The sequence below is a fragment of the Maylandia zebra genome, linkage group LG6 (genome assembly GCF_041146795.1).
Source record: "Maylandia zebra isolate NMK-2024a linkage group LG6, Mzebra_GT3a, whole genome shotgun sequence".
Lineage (NCBI taxonomy): Eukaryota > Metazoa > Chordata > Actinopteri > Cichliformes > Cichlidae > Maylandia > Maylandia zebra.
Window position 1 is genome coordinate 37011511 of NC_135172.1, and position 18440 is coordinate 37029950.

The 18440-nt window shown below is 41.2% G+C and overlaps 1 protein-coding gene across 2 annotated transcripts; it reads right to left on the bottom strand.

Annotated features, from left to right (window-relative positions):
• Positions 1-1704: 1704 nt before the first annotated feature.
• On the bottom strand, positions 1705-18020 carry rgl3a (ral guanine nucleotide dissociation stimulator-like 3a). 2 transcript variants are annotated; one of them, XM_004538896.3, is made up of 18 exons: positions 17933-18020; positions 16971-17233; positions 10882-11162; positions 9443-9487; positions 9113-9282; positions 8610-8755; positions 8186-8497; positions 7982-8085; positions 7789-7873; positions 6735-6809; positions 6072-6158; positions 5946-5978; positions 5708-5829; positions 5519-5614; positions 4858-4993; positions 4496-4759; positions 4129-4243; positions 1705-3638 (listed from the first exon to the last, which is right to left on the bottom strand). In XM_004538896.3, the coding sequence occupies exons 2-18, from the start codon at positions 17157-17159 to the stop codon at positions 3484-3486; spliced, it is 2415 nt and encodes an 804-aa protein (XP_004538953.3). In that variant the 5' UTR covers positions 17160-17233; positions 17933-18020; the 3' UTR covers positions 1705-3483. The 2 variants fall into 2 exon arrangements, with proteins under 2 accessions (XP_004538953.3, XP_004538954.3); XM_004538897.4 differs by lacking the exons at positions 16971-17233; positions 17933-18020 and adding an exon at positions 12488-12734.
• Positions 18021-18440: the final 420 nt, after the last annotated feature.

Below are 18440 nucleotides of genomic sequence, written 5' to 3' on the forward strand. Positions count from 1 at the left end.
TGATACGAGTGTATCATGTCCCTATTGCCAGTCTTGGCAGCCGGGGGTCAGTCCGCCAGGGCCTCCGCTCCTGGCCGCCACCCGGCACACAATGCACCCGACCCCTATGGCGCCTCCTGCGGGTGGTGGGCCTGCGGGAGGATGGGCCCATGTCTCCTCTTCGGGCTGTGCCCGGCCGGGCCCCATGGACTAAGGCCCGGCCACCAGACGCTCGCCCTCAGGCACCCTCCCCGGGCCTGGCTCCAGGGCGAGGCCCCGGTAACCCTATCCCGGGCAGGGTAAACTGTTTCCTCAGTTTCCTTTTCATAAGGGTCTTATGAATCGCTCTTTGTTTGGTCCCTCACCAAAGTCTATGCCAGGGTGCTGGAAAGGAGAGTTCGTCCGTTAGTCGAACCTCGGATACAGGAGGAACAATGCGGTTTTCGTCCTGGTCGCGGAACACTGGACCAGCTCTTTATCCTCTCCAGGATACTTGAGGGTGCATGGGAGTTTGCCCAACCAGTCTACATGTGTTTTGTGGACTTGGAGAAGGCATTCGACCGTGTCCCTCGGGGTGTCCTGTGGGAGGTGTTGCGGGAGTATGGGGTGTCTGGCCCATTGCTACGAGCCATTCGATCCCTATACAACCGTTGCAAGAGCTTGGTTCGCATTGCCGGCAATAAGTCGGACTCGTTCCCGGTGGGTGATGGGCTCCACCAGGGCTGGCCTTTGTCTCCGGTTCTGTTCATAATTTTTATGGACAGGATTTCTAGGCGCAGCCAAGTGGCGGAGGGCTTTCACTTTGGTGGCCTCAGAATCTCATCTCTGATTTTTGCAGATGATGTGGTTCTGTTGGCTTCATCGGGTGAGGGCCTCCAGCTCGCACTGGAACGGTTCGCAGCCGAGTGTGAAGCAGCGGGAATGAGGATCAGCACCTCCAAATCTGAGGCCATGGTTCTCAGCCGGAAAAGGGTGGAGTGCCCACTCCGGGTCGGGGATGAGTTCCTGCCCCAAGTGGAGGAGTTCAAGTATCTCGGGGTCTTGTTCGCGAGTGATGGGAGAAGGGAGCCGGAGATCGACAGACGGATTGGGGCTGCAGCTGCAGTAATGCGGACGCTGCACCGGTCTGTCGTGGTGAAGAGGGAGCTGAGTGTAAAAGCGAAGCTCTCAATTTACCGGTCGATCTACGTCCTTACCCTCACCTATGGCCAGGAGCTGTGGGTAGTGACCGAAAGAACGAGATCGCGGATACAAGCGGCAGAAATGAGCTTCCTCCGAAGGGTGGCTGGCCTCTCCCTTAGAGATAGGGTGAGAAGTTCGGCCATCCGGGAGGGGCTCAGAGTAGAGCAGCTGCTGCTCCACATCGAAAGGAGCCAGCTGAGGTGGTTCGGGCATCTGACAAGGATGCCCCCTGGGCGCCTCCTGGGTGAGGTGTTCCAGGCATGTCCCACCGGGAGGAGGCCCCGGGGCAGACCCAGGACACGCTGGAGAGATTATATCTCTCGGCTGGCCTGGGAACGCCTTGGTATTCCCCCGGATAAGCTGGAGGAGGTGGCTGGGGAGAGGGAGGTCTGGGCCTCTTTGCTTAGGCTGCTGCCCCCGCGACCCGGCCCCGGACAAAGCGGATGAGGATGGATGGATGGATGGACGAGTGTATCATTTCTTCTGTGTTCAAGGAAGTCACACCATTAAAAATGGAATAAATTAAAACAACTGATTACAGTGTCACTATGACAAAAATCATTTTATTACTAAACATTTAACATCAGTTATTATGAGCAAATGCTTAGATGAAACTTAAATAAAGAATCTGCTGAAATAAAGTGTTTAAAAAATGTTCATACCGAACTTCTGATGTGCAAAAAAACAAACAAAGATGAAAACCTGCTAATTCATTTCCTTCATTTAATGCAGCTGCCACTCCTTTTGCTACCAACTTTTCACTTGATTTTTTTTTAAACCAGATCATAGAAGCTTTAAAATGAATGGGTGATGCAAAATCCTGCAAAAAACAACCCACCAGTGTGCAAAAGCTAAAAAACAAAACAAAAAATATTTTATGTCGTTCAGTGACTGAACACTTTTGAACTTGACTTAAATTTTCATCTTAGATGCATAAAAACATCTGGCTGGTAGTTTTCAGGAGGATTAGCCTCACAGAGTAGCTCTAACCTGCTAATTTAATTCACATGCTAGTTCATCCTTATTTTCACATACGAGAACCATTTTTCAGATTAATTTCATGCACAGTGATGCATGCAAACTGACTTATTATAGTAGGCCTGGTGGTCTATAATTACCCCAGATTACAGACATTAGTGACCATAAGCGGCACCTGAATAACAGTTTGGGTAGGGGAAAATGATCTGTGTGATGTCCCATGTAAGCATTAAAACTTAAAACAAATGCCACAATCCAGGCAAGGCCACAGACTATATAAACATACATAATGTGCATATTATCTTACTTAAAAAGAGTCCTTCATTTCACCGTAGCAAATTAAAAAAGAAACATAGAAAAAGAAAAGAGATATAGCTTTCTTCGATCAAACAGATACAAAACTGAGTTGAGCTTATGAGAACTAAATGTTAACATGATTTCTACAGCACTTCATCAAAGACTAGAAAACATGAAAAAACATACAGACACGTTTTTACTACATCACCGTAGCTCTAAAAGCTGAATACTGAAACACTATAAATAATTTTAAATGACAAGATTTCATTAAGTTACATTAAAATATTGAAATCATTTACTACAAAACAAATGAATACTTGTTGCAGACACGTCCACATCAGGGTCAGTAGGTGTTGGTCTAAACAGAGCTTCACTCCATCCAATGCACTCAGCATGAGTAAAATTCAACCTCGATCTGTTTGGGAATCTGTGCTCATCATCTGAGAGCGAACATCTCATATTTAATCATCCTGACTCACTGTTCTTCCATTTGTTCTGCCGGGTTTGTGAAAGACAGCAGCCCCTGTTGCTCACGCAGCCGAACAGGCTGAGAGAAAAGTGTCATGTGTGCTAAACTGGTCACAGACAGAAGCCGCACAGCAAGTTAATTTTGGGTCATGACACAGGACTGCTTTGTAAGACCAGCTGATCCTGATATGTGTCATCTCCTGCGGTGAAAGCTGAAGAGTTCTTCGTGGCACCAATCCTTGGTGAGATTGCACTTTTTGTTACTCAGGTTATTCTCTGCATTCAGTCTTATGTATATCTGAACATTTCCTTCAAACTTTTTCAAGGAGCACAGGATCGCTTTTGTTCCAGTGCTGCTCCTGATGAATATTAAGCTTCGATGAGAACTTCTCCGGGTTATGTTTCAGTCGAAGTCTGGGAATCTCTGCTCTCGTCTGCTGCTACATAGTAACAATCTCATCTTGATAAGTAGATGCAAACAGCCACAGATGTGTCTTGAAGTGGTTGGTGCAGATAAACAGCTCCACTCTCGCTCTAAAAAAAGTGTCCTTCGATCCTTTCATTCAGACCAAATACTTTTCACCTTCCACGGCGGCACCTGGGCAGAGCTCCAGGGCTGGTTGAAGAGCCAAAATTTCTCCCGTGGCTCCTCCAGCGCTGGCGCAGGACAAAGTCATAGTTGGCAGTGGGGCACATTGCATAAAACACGTTGGCTTTGTCAGGTATCTGGAGCTCTGTGGCAAGAAGAGAAGTAAAGTACCATTTAGTTTTCTCCATTTGCAAGACTAATGCAGAAACAAATTTCCAATAATGTCTGCCCTTCAAGTCTATTTAAGAAATTAAAAGCTATTAAAATATTACAAGAGCAGGAGTTAGAATATATATATGTCATCTTGTGCTGAGGCTGATTTGCATTTTAATTTATGGAAAGCTGCAGACTGATGGTGAAACATATCATTGCACAAGTGAAAATGTTTCCTGCTTTCAGAGATTAAATCTTGGTATATCGTTTATCTAGTTAATGCAGTGCACAGTTTAAGGTCACATTTCATGATTTATTTACTTTTTAGAACATACTCTTGTGTTTTTGCAAACAGCTAAAAGCAGAGGAGACACACAGTTTGAAAGTCCTCACTGATAAAGGTTCATTCTGTTCTGAGCAGGTTACACCAGCACTCAAATGTTTAGACTGTTTGAATTGAAGTGTGAAGCAGAGATATTCACCTTTTCCATTTTTGAGCACCTGGTAGAGGCCGAAGTCACTGCAACTGAAGTCCTCCATGTTGTGCTTTTCAAGAGCTCTCTGAATCACCTGAGGTGTGTGCTCCTGACTGGTCAGCTGGAGAGGAAATAACAGAGTCAACACTTCACATCCGCATTGATGCATTTGAAATTTGAACGTTACGCTGAACTGTCACCTTAAAAGGAAGCTAAAAACACACCTAACTTTTTCCGTCAACACAAAGGGGGACAAGAAAGTTCATCATGTAATCCCGACACTACTCTTCTAATTTCTTATTTTAGAACAAAGTTTGCCAAAAACATTCTGGCTGACCTTTAAAGAGCAGATATACCAGATCACCAGACGTACCACTATGCTCTTATAGACGTTTCCATTGCTGACACACTCCACACTGACTCTGATGATACACGAGTCAGAAACCTGTTTGTTGTAAACAGGCAGCGCCCGAGGAGAGCAGCTGGATGATGATGAGGACGATGGGTCTGGGTTTAGCACCAGGGAGGGGGATGTGAGGTCTGGATGTGAGGAGCTGCAGGAGGATCTAGACAGGGATGGGGAGGAGGACCCGGAGGAGGTGCCTTCTGTGACGTTGTGAAGGGAGCCCGAGAACGACTGAGGGGAGAGAGACGAGGAAAGAATATGAATACAACATTTGTCCCCGGTAACCGTTATACTGTCTGACTATATACAGGAGTGTGGAGGTTTCATACCTTTAGTTTCAGTCTGAGGGGGGAGAGCTGAGGCACAGACAGGTCCTCCATGTCTGAACCGCTCGAGCCAGAAGACGACACACTGATCTGGTCAGCGTGGGTCTTCCTGACAGGAGTGTCGACAGATGTTCTCAACCTGCAAATGCAATTTGAGTTGAGCACTTCTGAGCACTTTAACACTTACAGCTTTCATTCAACTGACTCAAAAAGCTATAAACAGAATTTAAAGAGTGGCTATTATGATTTTCCTAATTTTGTGTCATATTTATAGTGTAGCAAAAGTAGATACTCATGTTAAACATGACCAACACTTCAAATCATGAGGCCAAAGTATATACAAGTGATCTCTGTGAGCCAAAATCTCAGACTGCAGACTGATCTACATGCTCAGATCTCTTGTTCTGCTCTTGGCTCCCATGAAGCCTCCTCCACCTGCTTTTTTAAAAAACCTTCTATTTAAGAGGAACAGCCAATCGGAAGAAAGCTGTTTTACAGAGAGAGGCATTAAAGCGACTGACTGGTCGTGTGTAAGATAAATAAGGATGACATTCTAAAGTTATGGAGTCAGAAATGAACACCCACCTTAACTAAATAATGTTCAATTAACTAAAATTGTAACCTCTAAAGCACCTAAAAATAAACCGACAGACTTTAAACTTACGCGGCGAGCTTCCTTGTGAGCAGATAACTGCTCCATGTGTTGGGAGAGCTGGGGCAGAGGTCAGCTGGAGGCTCCAGTCCACGAGACAGTTCATAGCTACAACAGACAAAAACAAATAAAATAAGGCATGATGGACTTCACCAAAACCTACTTCATAATGTATATGAAGGGGTTTTATGTGATTCTCACCTCTCCTGGTCTGTGAGCAGCGTGTGCGTCTGCAGCCAGGCGGCGATACGAAGGTTGACTGGAAAACGGTAGTGGGAACAAGAAGCTTGAAGCTGCCTAATCTGAGAAAGAATCTCAAATTCCTATAAAGGAAACAATAAAATACAGCAGAGGTTAAAATATAGAACAGAAAGAACAAGGCGGCATATAGAAATCTGTCAGTAATTTATGCAAGACACCACTAGGAGGCGACACCTACCCGTCTGCGTTTCTCAAAGTTTATGAGGCCACCCTGTGAACAAAAGAGGGAAAAATAAACAACCTGAGTTATATTGGATAATAGATCCACTGAAGTGCCATAAAGGCAAACAAATAAAGAACTCACGTCCACTGTGTCGTTCAACGCTGTGTCCAGCATGGTGAGGACTGTCAGGTAAGTGCCCAGGTATGGTACCACACCACTGCTGTAGTTCTAAGCACAAAAAAGCCAAATCCATTATTTAAGACTGAGAACATCCCCGCAAAATGAGCAGAAAAAAAAACTAGTGAGATTTTAAGACGGTGGTGAGCAGAGCAGAAGGAAACCAGGGAAAATGATATTTAATACGTAAGCAGGCACAGAAACAAAACAGCAGAGAGAAGAGCATCTCAGTATATAGACATCATGACTATGGGGGTATAAAACATTTTACACACAGCCACACCCAGACTGAGTAAACAAATGGACGTGGGAAATGCTACACACACCTCTTGGGTGTATGCATCTTTCCATACATGCAAATATTTGTGTGAGCTGTCAGTGCATTTAAAATTTCCATTAAATATATTTCTATTAAACAAGAAGTGGAACTTAGCAACATATCTAGAAACTGAGCAGGGAACTAAAATTGAGAACAAGTGATATTTAAGGAAGCTAAATTGATGATGGGGGGAAAAAATGACCTCTTTCTTTTAGTTTTACCAGCCTGCTTAGTTGACAGATTCACTTTTTTTTTTTAGGTGAAATCTAAAATTGAGGAACCAGAAATGATGATGAGTATCCTCTTACCATCTGCCTGGACTCCGAGCAGAGCTGGGGTGATTTATCAGCCGACATGCCACTGCTGTGTGGGTGAGTCCCATCCTACAGGAAAATGGAAATTCAGGTTTGTAATGTGAGATGAAAACAAAGTAGGCATGTTATATAATTCTTCCTGTCAGGGTTGAGGGCCTCCTAACAGGGTGCTGTGGGAGGGTACTTCTGAAGAACAAATGTGTTTAAAACTTGCAAACGAGTGTTAGACATGTGCACTCAACATATTAATAACCACTGAGTAGGACAAATGCCCAGGGAGTAACTTTTATTTGCAGTTTTATTAGTGTCAGCTAAGAACAATGGGCTTCTCTTTGTCACTGATAAAAGCAGTATCATTGAATACACACTCGTATCAGTTTCTTTCCACAGGGAAAGGCTCTCAGAACAAAAAGCAAAGTGGTAAGTGAACTGGACACACCTTTAGACTTGTGAATTAAATTCAGAAGAATATGTGACTCAACCATCAAAAAGGAGAAAGTAATTAATGAACAATAACAGGCCACTTGACAGGACTTCTCTATGAAGCTTCTCTATGAAATGATTAAGGACCTCCTTTGAAACATTTTAGTTTGAAAATGTGATCACGGAGCTGTGTGAGAATTCATGTGACTGTATTGGTATTCGTGGCTGGAATTTTAAGTAGCAGTACACTCTCTAGGCTAGTTTTTAAAAGGTGTTTCTCTGTCCATGTTTGTTTGTCAGGTTTTAATTTACCACAGTTTACATTTATCATCATCCAGCTGTAATTACAGACCCAAGAGGCACATATACAAGTAAAGCAGGTTTTATGAGAAGTCAAACAAGGCTCTTGTTGTACATTCCAGGAAGAATCCTGGTAATGTCTTCCTGCAGTGCATTCATTATTGTATTCCTTGATTCTCTGAGGACTGAGCTAAAGATACAGATACCCCGAAGGCAGTACAGTTCTGCCTATTTCAAGAACACTAGGTACTAATAACAGCTTTCTTCTCTCATCTTCGGTCCACGTTCTCCCACATGTGTATGTGTAGAAAATACATGTAGTTACCTCCACCAGGATCTCCCTGTTGGTCAGCACACAGTTCTCATCAGGAAAAGTCTCACAAAGGTGGTCAAAGGTGGCCATGCTTTCCCTGAAAACCCAAAATATTTATTACATAAAGATCGTTTCTTTTTCCTGCAGTAGTATATTCTTCTTTTGAGTGAAACAACCCTGTAATATAAATGAAATATTTGCTGACCTGCTGACAGCAGCCCATGTCTTTTTGAGGCGATACACAGCGTTGGATTGCAGGGCTGAAAGGATGGCCCTTAAAGAAGAGAAGTTCTTCAGCTCTCTGCACTCCTGCACAGATACAATAAGATTGTTAGTGTCTTTCTTGTGTCCTCATTTTGTTTTTGGATGGAAACTTTTTGTTAATCTCTAAATATTTTGTGATGCAAACCTGTGCAACAGCGATCCACCGCTCGATGACGCGTGCTCTGTGACAGGGGCTGGTGCGCAAGATGCAAGGTGAGCTCGGAGCAGAGGAGGGGTACAGGAAGTTAGAGGACAAAGAAGGTGACAAGCCAGGGGAGGAAGTGGAAGGGAGGTGCGGGGATGTGCAGAGGAGTGAGGTGATGACACTGTTGGTGACAGCGTTAAACTGGGAGATGGTGGCGCGGACCGTTGGTGCCAGGTTTCGGTTTTCTTTTTTGTCACGTTGGGACCAGACGCAGCCCAGGCAGTGGAAGGGCTCCACTTTGACAAACAGGTCCTGGGGGAAAAAATTGTCATAAGACAGGAAAAAATTAATGAGAAAAAAAAAAACCCTCCCACAATCACCCGAGAAACACAGAACTTCAATTTTTTATAAAAACGAAACCTACAGCGTCCAGTCTGGTCAGCTGCTCAGCCACTTCCCTCACGGGCAAGTCCATAAAGTTGTATTTGTCTTCATTCTTAGTGAACATCTCGGCTTCATCTACCTGCTGCAGTGATTCACTGCTGTGCTCTGACGCAGGCTGGCCGCAATCTGTCAAATACGCCAAATCATAAATGACATTAAAACGTGCAGCTCAATGCACACGTGAAGGAAAACACTCGTGAACCCACGGCGGTATTTGTAAATAAGGAGAACTGTTTCAGATGCTGCAAAAATGACCTTGTAAAAATCAACAGACCAATGAGGTCATTGAAACAAGTATCTCACAGGTAGCTTCCTTCTTTTAGATAAATAGCCAAGATTAGATTATTAGAAGTAATTAGCTTAATCTGGACCTGTAAATTAAATGATTTATTGTTGATATAAAGTCTTGAACATCAGGTTATACTAAATTCTTCTGATAAAAACTGATTCACACATTATGTATCTGTTTTTTGTTTTTTTTACCTTGTTCCTGGAACCTCTTGAGCAGGCCCTCTGCATGATGAACCAAACATCTGAAGCAGAGCCGATGTTGCATGTGGACACACAAAGTCCGGAGAGCCTGGTACTGAGGGGGCTCATTGAAGTCTTCGCTGTATTCCTCTAACCAAAGCCGGATCACTGGGACCAAGGTACTAAAGGAGATTCATGGGAGATGACGATTACTGATTGATTGTTAATTTTACTCCACAAGGTTAGTTTACATGAGACTTGATGATATCTGAGGAACACATGCATAATTTACAACAGATTAACTAAAAAACAAACAAACTTGTAACTGTTTTTTGTACTCACCTGTTCGCGTTCACTGAGTTATCCAGGTTTGTGACCGAGTCATTTCTGTAATCGGCAAGGGAGACAGGATTATGTATTATCACCACAGAAAAGGACAACATAGTGAGCGAATGATGACAGAATAAACCCTGTAAACAAGGAAAGTCCCAGGGTTGCAGCTTAACAACTGTTCATCCTGTGGAAATGTCCTGCAACACTCTAACTCCCTGCAGACACACCGTGTCCTTGTTACAGAGTGTAAACAGATAAATGCCCCCCATGGTGTTTAATAATGATATGCGTGCAGTAAAACTGGAGAATGGTGCCACGTTGTCGCATGTGCAGGAAGTTTTATAACAGGATCCTGTGCCTTTATTGCATGAAAGCAGGGAACAAAACAGAACTTTAAGAACCTTAGTGGTCACGGCACAGGAGCAAGTCAAAGACTGTGTAAGCTGGGTAAATTAATTCAACCCAACTTATGCAGTTAAAATATAGTTCTTTAAGAAGTTTTACAACAGCAGCAAAAGGCCACATCCTGTACAAAATCCTGTAAGGCAAAAGACGGAAAACACAATTCAGAGTTTGTTCTGATGGTGATCGCTTCTAAGAAATTTCCCAGGAAATCTTTTGCCACCAGCACTGCAGTCATGAGGGCGACTGTTTGACAAATAATATATGAACTCCACACTAGTGGTCACAGATCCATACATGATGTAATTAGCAAAGTTGAGTTAGAAAGAAAAGAGACATCAAAGTTTCTTTGAGCTGTGTTTGTTTTATAACTTTAGAACATCCTATTCTCCTCCTAATAGAAATTAGGAGGAGAATAGAATAATTTCTATTATCATCCTAACACATTGGTGTATACACAACTCCGAAATATGTACTTTGCAAAAGATTCCTGAAGGTATTTCCTGAGGCAAAATCAATAAGTTAACTGTAAATAGTTGCTGGGTGTGGAGGGTGTAGCCATGATCGTTTCACAATGGAATAAAGCTCGAGACTGCTTTGTTTAGTTCATGACGATAATACCTGTCATAGAAACCTGCTGAGGCGATGTAAACAGGCTGTTAAACTGCTCTGTCCTTTGGAAATTGATTTGTGCACTGGGCATGTTGTAAACCTGGTTATTACGCATGCGCTCCACTTTCATTTGTAAGCAGTGATGACCTTTTTAAAAGCAGCACAAAGTGGAATAATAAATAAATGTCAATAAGTTAGAAGGCAATTATTAAAGCCTTCTTATCTGTGGCTTCTGATAAGGAGCGATGATTAGGGCTTAACTGATTTCGTCTTTCAAATGGTCCATTTCACAAAAAATTAAGGCCTTCATCTGACTCCAGCTGTGTACATTTATACATGTTAAATCAAGCAGCAAAATTATCTCATATACGGGCTTACACACCAGCTGACAGCACCCTCATGCTTTCTGTTAACACAAGTCTATAAAATCTCACCTCTGAAACAGCAGCTCAATGAGGGTGCTGGTGGAGGTGAAGGCCCTGTAGGTGGAGAGGAACACTTGGATGAAGTCGGACTCCCTTTTCTCAGGGTCCAGTAGATGGGTAACCAGACGCTCCAGGGTAGCTGCCTTCAGCCTGCGCACCTTCACCGTGTGGTACTGGACGAAGCTCATTGGAAGCTCTCCCATGGTCGAGGTCGGCACAGGCTCCCTGCGTAGCGTGATCCCAAACACTGCCCCGTCCTCCTCCTCTTCGCCCCACTCCTGAACCGGGTCCTGCAGGAGAAAATTCAGGTAATGATCTGACAAATCTGGACCTAGCACATGAAATTTCTTCCTGTGTTCTGCTCTGGTCTTTGTGATTCTGCAGAGCCCCCAGAATTCATTCAGTGTATAAGAGAGAATAAAAAAATGTGATCTAAATTTGTTTAAAGCCTTGGAATACGCAGATGATTGTTTCAAAATTAACTTAACAAATTCCATGATTTTATTTAAAAAGATCGAACTCTGCTTCGTTAAACTCACTGATGACATACGCACATACACACACACCTAGTGACCAATGACAGAAAATTTTGTTTTACTGACGTATTTGTTTATGCCAAAAAACATGGGGATGATTCATTGCACCTGACACAGTTGACTACAATTTGATGAGGAATTTGAAAGTCTTAGTTAGATACAACCTCATATTTCCTCCTCCAAAACTTTAGAGAAATAGTCAGATGTAATAGGGGAAAAAAACGGGCCATTGGTTTATTTTTACGTGTGACACAAAATTATGACATTTTGTAATGGAAAGATTAACTTAAAACTTATTTTAACATCAGATCTGAGAAAACTCCAGATGTCTCTAGATTGGAATTTTGTAATTTAGTCATATTAATGACAAACAACAACATTATAACATCTTTGACAGTCAAACAACAATGATGATTTTTAAGAGCATAAAAATTTACCACTCTTACTTTAAAAGGAATTTAAACAGACCACTGATCAGCTGAATTATTAATTATATAAGCTATGGAAGACATGTGAGATCAGGCAGTGAAACTGCAGAGCAACTCTTAAAGCACAAATAATTATAAATGCAGAAAAGACAACAATACTTATTTGATCTAGCTTAAACTGATCCAGCAGCCCTTCAAACTAATAACTATAACTCCAAATAGATGGTGTTTTACAAAGCCACAGACATTAGACAGTAACTGGGTTCCAAACCCCACAGGCAAACAATCTCAAACTTGCCATGAGATCTGGGTGTCACCTCATCTTCTAATACTCACAGACCTGAAATGAGGCTCGCTGATCCTGCTGGTAAACAAGCGTTATTTTGTGCATGCATGACAATAGGAGCAGAGCACTCTTTAAAATACCTGACACCACATGACAGAAACCAGTGTGCAAAGCATTGTGACACCAGCGCATACTCAACAGTGAATGAAACTTTTATATTTTCCCTGCACACCATAGAATCACGATTAAGTTCACATGAAGCTGACAACAAATGAAAACAACCAAGAATGAAAAAGCTGCAGTCAGATTCATGTGTTAACTTATAACTAATGCATGCCAGAAAGAAGATCGTTCATTTGACCTACCATGGATAAGTGCCATTTTCCCATCTTTATCCTGCTCTTGGGGTAAATAAGTCCTTCTGTGTGTAAACTCTCGTGGCAGTGGATTTTTAAGGATTCAATCACGGTCTTCGACACTTGGCTTGAGTCTGAAGTAAACCTGACACTTTCATCCTTCATAAATAATATAGCGAAAATGTCTCTTTAAAAAAATAATAAATAAATACAAAGATACGCGAGCACAACTTTCCAAACTGTCGCTTAACTAGAATGACGCCTGGTCGGGTAAAACGAATAGAAGTTATTTCGGTGGGCGGAGCTAATAAACAGGTGTGGGCCGGCTCAACACAAACAACCAATAAGATTAGCCAAATAAATAGCATCAGACGCTATCGTGCATATGTTAAGCCTGAGGTTGTGACTGGAAATTTGTTACTGATACTGGCAATACTGTAAAGGTTTCCAGCGCTGTTATCACAGCAGCATCAGCAGAGTAATATGATCACTGCTGTTTACGTGTGACATCAGGAAGTAAGGACCCCATCTATCCGTCTGTCTGGCTACTTTTTAAAAGCCGGATCCTCAAACTGAAAGCCACTCAAGTAAAATAAACCACGGAGAGTCACAAAGACATAATTACCCGAATGGTATTAAATTGTTCTATATTTATTTCTCCAACCATATAGAGTTTGCTGTCTGAGTTTCCAAGTCTCCAAAGCACACATGTCGGATAAAAATATTATTTTATTTATATTTTCATGAGAAATAAAGTGGAGTAAGAATGGTCTTAAAAACCAACTTGTTTTTGCATGAAACCTCTGTAACGATTTCATATTCTATCACTGATGTGAGTTTGACTCTTTAAAAGAGTTTAGACGAACCCAGCACAGCCATTACAGGTGAAGTCTGTGACTTCTAGTGTCAGAGATATCACATTTTGTCATGGGTTTGGCATGTTTGCTGGTCATAAATTTAGCCTCACCTCCCTCACTGAAGCCACCATGATGTTGTTATGGTCCAGCACCCTTCCTAGAATGGGAAGCTTGACTCCACAGTGCCATTTGAGTGTTAGTACCAGACACATAATGCAATGTGACGGCTTACAATATGTGTGGTAATAGTGAGTCATATATGTTTTTAAATAACTAATAAGTATAAGTAAGTATTTAGAAATGTTCAAATTTATATCACATAAAACTCATAAAACAATGATAATCGGCAACTACTGTGACATCTGCTGGCCATGGTATAAATAGTAAAAGATGGACTTGATGAAACCTTAATTTCCTTAACTATCATCTTTTTCAGTATGTCTTGACATATATTGGATTCTGATGCACGGTTACAAGAAATATTTTGAGATGGACGCACATGATCTATTGCGACAGCCCCTAAAGGGAACAGCCTAATGAAAAGGAGGAAACTTTTTATCATCATTTAATGATGGATAAAAAATTGTGCTATGTGGGAAGTTAACAGTTTTGGGGGCATGTCAGAAGAAGTTTGTGAACCTCTGTCTCAAAGTCTGGGTGGCCTTAATTGTAGAGCAAATAAAACTGTAGAGGACCATCCAATCAGGGCGAGACTAAGAAACAGCATTTAACACTTCCTAATCATGTGAAAGAACTTCTCCTCATCCTATACTGTTTTACTGAAATACTACTACTACAATTTACTCTGGGGATTTTACTTTCTGTTGTTTATACATGAATATATCTGTGTGTACATGTAGATTTGTGTTTATGTCTGGCCAAAACCTCACACTCTATTTAATTGGGGACCTTTTAGATTTCAGTGTTTTGAAAAGCATTACAAAATGCCACAACATTTATTATTTTCTAGACGTGCATTAAGTGTTTTGCCAAGATCTTGTACTGATGATGCAGGAGTCAGACCACTGTCTAAAGTCTTCTCCAGCATGTCCCAAAGACACTATATTCAGGCAGGGTTGATTTAATATTAAAGACCTGACTAACCGAAGCAAACACATCATAATACTGCCCCCACAGGCTTGTACAGCAGATGCTATTCATAAGGGGGAAAACCTCATTCAGCTCAGTTCTTATCCTAATGGGCCAGTCACACTGGAACAGGATAAATGTGGAGTCATCTGACCGTTTGACCTTTCTGTTGCTCCAGAGTCCAGTCCCTAGCAAAGTGAAAGTCTTTCCTTGCCAAACAGCCTCACTGATAAGCGGTTTTCTTAAAGCTAAACAGCTGTTTACCCCCAATCCATTTAGTTTGCTATGAGCTCTACAGTTTATTTTATGGTCTGTTTGGTTTTCTGATTGATGCAGGCTTAAAATCGGACACTTCTGAAACAGACGATCATCTCTTCCACGACAACAGGAGGCAGCTTCTGAAATTGTGGTTTTAAAATATTTTTAAAAAATGTTTAAAAAGTTAGTCACTGCATCAGTCAGGGTTAACTAACCAGTTCCCACCCGAAGAATGTTAATCGCTGCAGTAATTATTTAATGGAAGCCTCCCACCAAATGATGACTTCTTGTTGGCCACCTACGTATATGTAGGTGTGTATGCATATGTATTCATATATAAGAATGTGTATATATTTTTATTTTCCTTTTCTTATTTTTTTGTTTTCTTGACAATAAAGGCATCCAATTCGAGATAAACAGGGATTGTTTTGAACTGTGAATCATATAGACTCCAGTAGATACAGAGCTGTAAATAGACATAAACGCTCCTTTTAAACAGGCCCAAGTGCTTTCCACTTGCTTCATCTTCTTTGAGGAAATATTATTTTTTTGTTTTTGGAAAATGTTAAGGGAAGATTGATCTTGCAAATGCAAAGCTAATTCTAGGCCAGTGTGAAAAAACTAGAAACAATGCAGTCACACCATAAAAGAATCCAGTCAGGACAGTTTTTCCCCAAGAGCTTAATGTCGTGTTAAAGGCGCGGTGACATACCACAAAGACAGGTCGTAGTTCTAAAAATATGTGTGCGATTTAAAAAGAAAAGGTACAAAACAGCGATAGGCATCTACGTATTAAAACCAAAGAAATTCTTTCATATGAATTTGGAGACAAACTGACAAATGAGCAAAACACAAGCTGAGCGGATGGAGCATCTTCAGTCAGGCTTCTGTCATTGATCATTAAGCCCAAAAGGAAGAATGAGCTTTTTGTTTGCCTAATGAGTTTCACTCTCATTCACTCTCACAAAGCCACCCTCTATTTCGAAAGAGGCTAAACAAAAATGTGGAGAAACAGAGGAAGGGGAGACCTCAATTACTTCTAATTAGACACAATAAATGGTGATGTGATGGCAGGCAGGCAACAAGTAAAACCCAGCCTACAAACAGTTAACGATGACTGCTTTGAAAAACACGCATGATCAAAAGGCTTTTTCTTTGGTCTGAAATGTGATATATTTTCTGGAGAGTCTAATGCACTGTAGTTCTTCCTTAGTTTTACTAAAAGGCTATTGTTAGTGATGACGTCATGACTGTAAAAACAACGGGACAATAGCTGAACTCACCCCACCCATGAACACACACACACACGCACACACACAGGACACAGGATTTTTAAGTAATCAGTTTAAAACTATTATATTTGACTTCTTTCTTAGATATCAGTAAGTTCTTGTTTTCCAGTTTTATCCCAGTCATCCATGATAGTTAGAAAGAATATTAGGTTTGGTTGTTGGCAACATTAACCTGAGATATAGGAACCTGTAACAGGCAACTTCTATTAATGTTTCACAATGATTCAAAGAAAAATGAACCTTTAATGAAAAATAATTAATTCCAGTTTGAAACTGATGGATCAGTCTTTGCATAAATAACTTCCTTTCTTCTCTAGAAATTGAATATATTTTGCTGGTTACACAAAACAAAGAATATGGAGAAACTTAAGTCTCCTGAGAGTGAACGGTGCTTTTCTAAAACATATTTTGCTAAATGGTGTGAACTATCTTAACAGTTAATCATTAATGAAAAGTCTTGCAGATCATTGTTTTTATCAGCTGTGGGTTATTACATAAACTGGCAGGGCTGGCAGGGCCTTGCCACTACACAGGACTCTTTAGCAATAATGGACTGTAAGTGCTTTTACAGCTCAGTGCAACTTCGTGATTGCAGAATCTAACAAATGTTATAGGTAATTCATTTATTTATGTTGTGTACTGGTTTTGTTTACTATTGCTTACAATCCAAATCTCAGTTGAGTTGAATAAAGGCATATAAATCTCAAAATGTAATAATATTATAGATTATATTTCATGTAATGTTCTAGTGAGTCATATTATATAGAAATCATACCTTGTGTTTTCTATTCAGAAAATAAACGGCATTTTTGAACTGGGGTTACTGATGTTTTGGGTTAGTTTCACTATTGACTTTCAGGAGGTTCACCTGAACTATTTAGATGAAAATGTAAAACACAGTTGTTGACAGTGCACCAAGAATAGCACCCCACTATTGCATAAAGCTGAGCGTGACACCAGCCTTTTCTCAACATTGCTACAAAACTCCAAACTCACCTCACACTGTCCATCGGTGTCCAAAAACTGGAAACTCCTTAGCCACACTCCAGGCTCCGTGTTCATGTGAACGCCCATGCACTGACTCTGCCTCAGCCAAAGCAGCCTCTTCATCCTGCCAACCCTGCTGCGGAGGCTGCGGGGTTCCCCGGCATCACTGCCTCCACACACAGGCAGGATGGTCCTCATGTTTTGGCTCTGTGCCGGTCACGCTACAGGCCCACGCACACCTCGTCAGACCTCTCCCACACCTGATGCCTCATCTGTGTCATGGAGGAGAGCGTGAAAACAACCACCACACATTTACAGTCATTTAAAGTTTATTCTAGAGCGGCTAACACTGTAGTACTGCTTGATACCTCTGATATCCAGCCATTTTAAAATCTATTAAACAGACCAGTGCTAAAAACTGGAATAACGGTAGCTGAATAAAATCATATTCAACAGAAAACAGCACTGCACTATGACATAAAACATTTTAATTTGATTAATTCACTTCTTAATGAAATACATCTATCTGTTCTTCTATAGCATAAAAAAACAGAAAGAACTATAAGAAAGCATTAAGATATGGGGCATTTATCTTGAATTAATTTAAGTTTAATAAAATAAAACTGACCCAATACTGAGTGTATACATGAAATGCGCCAGTGTTTGCTTTGTTAAAATGACACTGCTTACATTTTTGGAATCATACTGATTTTTTAAAAGCTGCCTATCTTCTATTAAAAAGGCTTTTAATGGGCACATAAGACAATAAACAAAAACATGAACACTGAGTGACATATTACTTTCATTTTGACCATTCAATATTTCTCTAATAAGGTACAAAATTAACATATTGAAACACCTGCAAGATGCAGAAAATGCGTCGGCCACAGAATCTCCAAGAAAAATCTTCATCAGTCTGATATTAAATACGATCACATCTACACAAAGCAAAGAAAACGACAGTCACTTACTGCTTCTCAGTAATCCTTGTTCAGAGCTGCACTTGTCCAACCAGAATACTCATTTAGAGCAGTGTGAAACTTGCAAGGAAGAGACTCTGGTATTTATCACCGAGGGCTGATTGTTCTTTGTGTTTGTGGGTGGATGATGCCCTGCGCATGTACGTACGTGTGTGTACGTGTGTGTATGTGTGAGTATGTGTGTGTGTGTTGGAATGGCCTCCTCCTTGTTTGGCTGTACTCTCTGTGATATGTAATTATGTCCCATTTTAATCGTTTCTCACAAAAATTCACTGCCTTCTTTTCCCCCCCCTCAGCCATGGATAGAAATAAGCACCTCTGCTGCAGAAATGTAAAAAAAACCCAAAAAACGTGCCCTTTTTTTGTTAAACAGTGCAAATTGCCATGAATTCATTTTGACTGATGAGAGTTTGGTGGTAAAATGCCAAGCCCTTAAATAATTCTTCTTACCTAGGAATGTATTATTTCGCATTTGAAAGGCAAGGCAAGCATGCAGTCA

Bases quoted from the DNA above. Each gene is read 5' to 3' on its own strand.
- rgl3a (XM_004538896.3), bottom strand. From the start codon at position 17,159: ATGAGGACCATCCTGCCTGTGTGTGGAGGCAGTGATGCCGGGGAACCC. The intron at 9,283-9,442 runs GTGAGTACAAAA...AATCTCCTTTAG, and splicing joins AACTCAGTGAACGCGAACAG to TACCTTGGTCCCAGTGATCC. The intron at 4,244-4,495 runs GTACGTCTGGTG...TTTCCTCTCCAG, and splicing joins ACGTCTATAAGAGCATAGTG to CTGACCAGTCAGGAGCACAC.